The sequence below is a fragment of the Takifugu flavidus genome, chromosome 13 (assembly GCF_003711565.1).
Source record: "Takifugu flavidus isolate HTHZ2018 chromosome 13, ASM371156v2, whole genome shotgun sequence".
NCBI classification, from domain to species: domain Eukaryota; kingdom Metazoa; phylum Chordata; class Actinopteri; order Tetraodontiformes; family Tetraodontidae; genus Takifugu; species Takifugu flavidus.
Window position 1 is genome coordinate 13,538,410 of NC_079532.1, and position 8,366 is coordinate 13,546,775.

Here is an 8,366-nt window from a genome sequence, read left to right on the forward strand (position 1 = left end):
AAATTAAACTCCTGTGTGACGTTCTAGCACATCAGGAGACCAAAGATAAGCACGTTCTGTCCACAGACCCACACCGACCGACTAATCAGTCCTCCACTATTTGGTGGCTCTGTCAAACTGGTAAAAAATTATCTACAATGGAAGAACGGAAGATCATTTTAATATTTTTTTATCTAAATGTGTCATTCAAGGATAAATTCCGTTCTTCTCCCTTCATTCTGACATTTATTAGCTTTCAGACTGTCGGAAAAGTTCAACGGCAGTGAGCAAATTTACCCATTACAGCCCCATTTCCACAGTAAATACACAAACACACACACACACATACACACACACACACACAGCCCCAAATGACAAACTGACGAGCTCAATAAACCGATGGCGGCAAAGAGCTTCTGAGAGGCAGACTTTATCAGAAGGTGAATTCATTTGAACTGTAATTAGATTATATGTCTTAATCTGATTTTCATTAAAAGAAAAACTGGGGGGCCTAATTGTGGGGAGAGTGTTAGGACTAATATCTATTAAAACTCAAAATTGGAGTCGGATCGAGGGCCCGCTCTTGACAAGTGAAGCATGGAATTAAATTATATGACACCTTATTAGGTGTAACGGAGGGGTCTGCAGCTCCAAGAGATCATTTCCCTCCCAGGAAATGGAAATGAAAATAAAAACAATATGACAGAAAAAAGAAGGGAGAAAAAAATAGGAAAAAATGAGCCGAGAGACTCCTGCAGTAAATATGCTGTTGAATCTGCAGGTGGAGCAGCAGGGCTGTAAGAAATGATGCTCAGAGTCACACACACTGACTTTAATTTAATCTTCCAGCTGATGGTTGAAGATGTGCCTCATAGTAAGCCTTAAAACTCTCATTAAATAGTTTTCGATAATACGTAAATCAATGGCCGAAACCTAAATGTAGTGAGAGTCCAAACACACTCTCCTTTATAAATATATATTTTGCGGCCTAATAAATTGGACAAGAGGACTGGCGGCTGGTAAACAACAACACCTCACGCTCACTTGTTGTGTGTACAAACCATGAAAGCGAAATTAATCGACGCCGGTGTTTTCCATAATGGAGAACAAATTAGAATATGGCAGCAACAGCGGCAGCAGCGCGGGCGCCGTGTATTTCCAATGACAAATAACAAGGGCTTGACATTAATTGTGAAATAACAAGAGCGCCGCTGCTGTAACAGAGACTCGGCGGCCTCTCGCCCGTGTCGCCAGCAGAGAGGGCCGCTCTCAGACAGGTCCCCGGTCAGGTGTGCGACAGTGGGAACAGGTTTCAGAGGCGTGAACATGACGAGAGGTCAGGCAGGAGTTTGCTTTGCTCCGCTGGATTGACAAACACCACGAGCTGTTGTACCATACACGCAGAGCCCCATTATTGTGAGGGTCTGCAACAGTTTTTAGTTCTTTATTCTAATCGAGCAACAGCAGGAAGACGATCGGTGTCGGTTGGAGATGATCCGAGGGTGCGTTTTGGAACAGAAATACACTCAGCTCAGCTAGCGCTATAAATGTATTTTACTGTAATATAGAAAATGAATAAAAAAATGTGTAAAATGTCCATTAAGCAGTGAATGCTCTTCATGGTACATTAGGATCCTGGCCCCGCTGATATTCCCCCAATAATGAGTGTGATTTAGTGATTTCACGCTTTGTTTGTCCTCCTTGGCCCGCCACCCCTCTCTGGATCCCCCTCATACACAGGTGTATTGGCTCGGTGTAATGAGATCATTACCAGCCTCGTCAGTAAACGCGGTTATTTGGCAAACGGAGGTTCTCGTCTTGATCTGCGTCCAAAGAGGCGTTGCACTAAAATGAGCTCCGTGACACAACTGAGCAAAAAGGGAGTCAATTCAGATCACTGCGAGACCTGTGGGCAAACGTGCCCAAGTCCCACCATTCCCTCTCCTAATCGGTCCGAATCAGCAGATTCTGGTTAGTTTTATGGTCTTTTCAAAACACAAAACATCAGGAATCGTTGAAGAAATGCACATGAAACATGACAGTACCTTCTGTTGTGGGACTGAAGCTAATTAATGGAATTGATCTAATTATTTCACGGTGCTTATTGGCCCTGAATCATGGATCAAAACGTATTGTTTAAATTGTCATTTGTTTTCTGTTCAAATTGCCAAACTTAACTGTACTATTAAATGTCAGTTACTCTTGATCAGGGTCTGCGGAGCAGGAAGACACCCTAAACTGCCCATCACAGAACACACACGCGTGGGCTCATTTCCACTCTCCAACCTCATGTACATGTCTTTGGATAGGATAGGGTCAGTTACTTTAAAAACCAATGTGAACAGAAACCTTCAGGATTTGATCAGGACATTGATGTTTCCCAGAAAATGGAAGCAAAGAAAAAGAAGCAAGTGAAGCCTTCAGCTGCAAACACAACCTGATACCGGCTGTCTCAAGAGTGGCCGGACCTGCTCCCGCAGCTGCTGTCGGCATTTTTTGACCCAACAAGTGAGGAATAACCCAGCTCTCCTGACTCTCGCCCTCTGACTTTTAAGACCCGCTCTCATTCCTGTCTATTAGACTGAGGGGAGGGAGGTGTCACCCCCAAAGTGGGATGTATGGTTGGTAATTACAGCCCAAGGTTGAGCTGTTCCAGGTGAGAGGTCTGGAGCGGTTCTATTACCCCTCCCTGTACCCATCCACCCCGTCTCTGACCCACTGTGTCCACCTCCAACTCCCAGCGCAATCTCTCTCCACGGCCTCGTGTTGCACGAGTCCTCCCCCTGCAGCCGCACGGCCGCGGAGGGTGGGGGGTGGGGTTCAGGTAAAGGACACAAACACAGACACCTGCTCGTGAACACATGCCTCCTCCGCCTCGATCATCAAACCACCCCCCCCTTGAAGTAACTTTCATCTCCTCATCATCTGCAGACTGTAAACTCAAAAGGTCAATAAACTACCTGACTACACACAGTAACCTCTACCCTTTCCTTTTATTTTACCTACAATCGTTAAGAATATTTATGTATTCCATCCTCTCACACTTACTGCCTCGATTCTAATTTATATCTGAGCCGTAACCTTTCCTGAACCCTCCTGGTCTCCAGCCTCTTTGCATGTTTTGAGTCTCATTTTATCCAAGGTTAATAAAGTCAAATAATTTGACTAACCAACCTCAACTGGTTCTTATTAAGCAGCCAATGAAAACATTAATCAGAGAGGACACAAAACGCTGCCATCAACTGGTCGGCTCCTGAGAGGAGAGTCCAGATTTCAGATTTGTGAATTTAGCTCTCGAGATGCTCCGACACACTCGCAACGCACAAATAGAGGCGCGGGCACCACACGCCACCCTTACCAGGAACATCTTTTTATCCATCTAATTCCTTCCACTATGAATAATGCATTTCTCTCCTTACCGAGGCTTGGGTTTAACGCATCACTGCGTGGGTCTTTAAGGGGGTCCTTATTCATAAACAGCAGTGCAGTAAATACCAAAGCTTTGCAGCCAATTTAATGGCAGTTATGCTTAACAAATCTGCCTCAATCTAATGAACAGCCACAAAGCCGGGCCACGGGTTTAATCTGCACACGGAGGTTCCCCCCAGCTCCGTGACTGACTGAATATGTTTAGAGATCTCTCCATCCAGAGAGAGCGGAGCACCGGCCTGACACTTAATCCGCCCGACACAACACCGGGATCAACACAAATGTAGAACAATGTTGGGTTTTCATGAATAAGAATAGCATTCAAAGTCTGCAAACACTGCAGAGGCAATAAATGGAGACGCTCGAACATTATCAAACGCTTCTGCTTTAAATCTTTGGTATCCCCAGTCTGGACTGGCTGAGTCTCCCAACACTGACCCTGCATGCAGGTAAAGAAAATAAAAAGTCATTCCGTGTGGAATTCAATGCATGCATGAGCAGGCTTTTTGAACTGCAGCTATTACTGAACTACATCAGGCTGTGTAAAAGAAAATACGGATATTCAGCCGCTGCACGGCATCGGATCAGCACCGAGGAAAAGCAGGGAGACGATCAAATAAAGAGGAGCTGACCTCGGTCTGGAACACGACCTTTGCTGTTAACAGCTGTGCTTGGATATACATTTCAGGGGCTGAATCATAAAATGTTAACATTTACATTGTTATAAGCTGGCAGGTCTTTAAAATTAAAAAAGACACATAAAGAAGTCTGTTGCTGGCAGCCTGGGCTGAACAGTGCACGTGTTAATATTCAAATAAAAAAAACACCCCTCACTGTGGGTGCTCTCCTGCACCTACATTTATCTTTTGATTTAGTTTTTTCCAGGTGAGTGAGTGGGGAGGTCACCGTGTTATTTCTGACCAAGACTCATGATACATTCTGTTGACAAGATGGTTCCCGGTGAGAGATTGATGCTGGTCCCTGGGTGAAAAACACATTTATGTCATCACACGTGGGTCCCTGAAGAGTTGTTAACAGGCGAAAGATACTGCGTGTTCTAGAGCAAAAATTGTAGCGTTGCTGCATCAGAAAATAGAAGTCCATAAATAGTTTAGAGGACAACTGCTGACGTTTTCTCTATTCAGGATACAGATTTTCAAAAGGTGCCTGCGATATCGCGACAGTGGCCCTTTAAGGACAAACAGCTCCACGGACCCCTGGTCAGTAAATAACCTGAGAGTTTTGGTTGATAGAAGGGGAATTAGAGCCCGAGCAGGAGTGTGTAATGGGGATGGATAGGAGGCTCAGGCCTGGGTCAAAGCCGCTTAGGAATCAATGCCAGGGTACAGGTGTACAAGCACGGGTCTCTAGGAGTTAGAAAACCTTTAAAAAGAAGGGCACAGAGAGGGAGAGCAATGGAGAAAACCAACCCTGATCATTCATTTCCATTATCACAATTAAAAACACCATTCGGTTCAGTACTGGTTTTTAATTTACCCGTGAACGACGAGGGGAACCGTGCGCGCGGTCACGTCGCCAAGGCAGAGAGCATTACTGCCGAGCCTTCCAGCACTGCTGCGGTGGAACTCCTCGGCTGGTCACAGAGCTCGACACGGTGACATTTCACGCACAAATAAACTCATATAGGTGCTTTTCATCTTCGGGAGCTTTAAGGACCAAATTAAAGAGCTGAAATGCAAATTTGCTAATTAAACAATGCTCCACCATTACTAATAAAAATGTCACAACTCCTGTAGAGGAAATAAGCATTGCAGAAAATGGAAATAGCCTTGACACATGGATTAAAACACTATTGATGCCATTAAAATGCTAAGTGGGTCCGACCAATTGGCATAACCACATTTCACCAGTAGAATGTCAAAGAACTGAGCGAGTAGTAGCAATTACTATCAGAATACAGTTAATTATGGCTCCTTGCATATTTAATATGTGAGAAAGTAAAACAAAGGTTATGTTAATGTGTTGATTAAGCATTCACACGCTCCGGAAATGTCAGCGTTCAAGTCATTTGACACATTCTTTTGAGAAAAGCAGCTTTTTTCAGCTTAACAGATTTTCAGTTACTAAATACAATCTTGAATGTGGATTATCTTTTTTCATTATATAGTTTTAGAAAAGGCACAAACAGGCACGGATGTTGCAGCGGCAGCGACATCGTGGACGTCCTCTGCCCTCTACTGGTCAAACCGATTGTTTAACATTGTTATATTTTCCTCTAATAACCTACTTTTCACCTAAAAAAAAGGCAACTTTCTTGCTCAATTCATGCTCTCTTCTATTTTCTTTGTATCCTTAAGTTTCAGATGGAGTTATTCAATACAAACAAAGGACTTGATTCACATTTAAATTTACTATAGAAGAAATTTCCCTGTGCCACTTCCACAGTTTGATTGATATTAAATATTTCTGTACTTAAGTGTACTTCATTTCTGGGAACAAGACTTATTTCCTTGGGATTTCTACATCTTCTTGTGTCAATTAATTCTAAAAATGCCAATATTTGCTGGTGGCACTTTCATCAAAGTGAGTATTTGAGCTGTAAATGAGCAGTCTTTGGCAAAATCATCTCATTCTGACTTTTAATAGACTGAAGGATTCATAGACTGAATAGGTAGATGCACATTAGCATTGCTTCTTAATAAAACCCAAAAGTCACTGCACACTAGAAGCACACATTGCAGCATCTCAGAAATACACTGAGGACACGTTATTTAAATATTGGGCCGATCAACATTCTTTATTTAATTTCCATCAAATTGCTGTTATCTATCCCTAACAAAGCAGCGAGTCTGAACAAAGGGCCAGCACTTGTGCTAATCTAAAATAAAGGAAGGAGGGAATATAGTTGTTTCCAGCCTGTTTCAGAGTGAGTTTGTACAAATGGACACCATTCATTACAGTTAACAATGACATCCAATTCAGGCCGGCTAATGAACTTCAATACAATCATGTTTGGTATTAAGGAATGATTTGTTGAGTCGAAGTGTTTCGTTTTGGAAGCTAATGTTGATGAATGCACGCCTGTGGAGAGACGAACGCTTGGAACATGGACTTCATCTGATACCGTGACGCCCCCTAGTGACAGCAGTGCCTAAACACATTTGACTGAAGCCAGACGGGTGGCATGTTCAGTGTGCAGGAATCTGAGGTTGTTATTACACTCACCAATGCCTGAATTGCCTCCAGTAATGAGCACAACCTTGTCTGAGAGGTCACGTCCCTGAAGGATGTCCAGTGCGGCCGTATTCCCATCATAGCGTTTTGGTTTTATGACAACATCTTCGACTGTAAAGGCCTGCCTTGGGTCAAAATATGTGCTCCGCTTGTTGATGTGGCTAAAAATGACAGAGCAAATATGATATATGCAGGTAATAACCATCACAGTTCACAGTTTTGACCATTGCATTGGAAAATATCATACTTACTCAACATAAATGATCTGGCCTTCCTCGTCAATCTCCTGCTCCCAGCCATATGGTAAATCTAAAGAAAATAATGGATTAAAAAATAACCCAAACAAACACCATTTTCTTGCAGTTTTTTACGACACATTAAATCTACTGGAGAGACAGCAAAAGCTTTGCAATTTAAATCTGCACTTTTATCCATAAACTGCAGGAGCAAAATCCAAGAGGAGACCAGTGTGGAATCCGCAAATAAATGGATGAATACTGGAGCGTATAAATCTATATTATCTGTGCACATTCACCCAACTGCTACAAAAGTGAGGCTGCCATTTTTCATATCACTGATGTAGATGATGCTCAAGAGTTCCTGAACACAAGGAAATGGAAGGAATGACCAAACCTGTGACCTTATCTCAACACAGATGTGATCCAAAGTCTAAAACAATTACAGAATGTGCCAAAAGCAGCTGCTGAGGAAACAAGCTGGCAAAATATTCCCAAAGAAAGACTCCAAAATTTCCTGATTGGATAGCTACCTTAACCTTTCACTTATTTGAAAGCTAAGCGTACAATTATCATACTTTAAAGCTATTGTTGTGTTTGTAGAACCAAAGTTCTTTTAAAATCCACCTGCCCGAACATTTAGAAACCTAACTAATGAGATGGATGTATAACAAATAAGGTAGGAAACCTCCTGCACAGCGTTTTTTCTTTCCTGTCTTGGGGTGTTCCCACTGAGTCTTCATTTCTTCGTGGCTGTTGGTAGAAAAAAAAAGATTTAAAACATGTTCTGCAGTTTGATTCTTATACCACTCAATTTAAATCCGAATCTCAGAATAATAAATAGATTTTTTTACAAACCTCATAATCTAGATTTACCTATTTATATTTGTACAATTGGTGACAAAAGGAAATGTTTACTCCCATATGCAATTTATGATATTTCGAATGCTGCAAATTACGCCATTCGACTGTCTTCACTTTCCATGGTTTTACGTAAAAAATATCCAAATTCTGCAGATATATTGGCAATATCAGGTGATATTTTTGAAGTAATGCGGGAGTATCTGTTATAAAGAAGCTAATAGGATACTACTTACTTCGCATAGTAGACCCAGCCGTCCTTCGTAGACCTCTCTTCCCATCCTGGTGGTAACTCATCTTCGCTGTCCGTATCGTCCATACCTGCGTATTTTAGGGCTGCCATAACGCTCGCTTATGTTTTTCCACCTAATCGACTGTCCGGCCAACAAAAACGCATAAAATGTTTGCTGTTAAGGATGAATAACAGAAAATGTCACCAACGCTACTGCAGCCCGGCACTTCCGCAACAACACGGTGACGTAAAAACCGATTGGGATTTTGGGAAATGGAGTACTATTTAACCCAAAAGTTCTCACCAAGATGTAACTGTATGAAATTAAATATTATTCTCGTAGTATAAAATGTTAGTTAATTAATCATTTATTTTAGTAAGTTCAAGGTTTTTGGAAGGAATTCTACTTTTAAATAAATAATTTTAAGTACAAG

General features: G+C 42.1%; 1 protein-coding gene across 3 annotated transcripts in view; it reads right to left on the bottom strand.

Annotated features, from left to right (window-relative positions):
* Positions 1-8,198, bottom strand: part of wwox (WW domain containing oxidoreductase) — a 95,450-nt gene extending 87,252 nt beyond the window's left edge. For all 3 annotated transcript variants that reach the window (XM_057053091.1, XM_057053093.1, XM_057053092.1), the window contains exons 1-4: positions 7,937-8,198; positions 7,528-7,592; positions 6,855-6,912; positions 6,595-6,764 (exon numbers count right to left, since the gene is read on the bottom strand). In XM_057053091.1, coding sequence (XP_056909071.1) covers positions 6,595-6,764; positions 6,855-6,912; positions 7,528-7,592; positions 7,937-8,043 — 400 coding nt within the window. In that variant the 5' untranslated portion in view covers positions 8,044-8,198. The remainder of the gene's footprint in view (positions 1-6,594; positions 6,765-6,854; positions 6,913-7,527; positions 7,593-7,936) is intronic.
* Between the last annotated feature and the right edge of the window lie 168 nt (positions 8,199-8,366).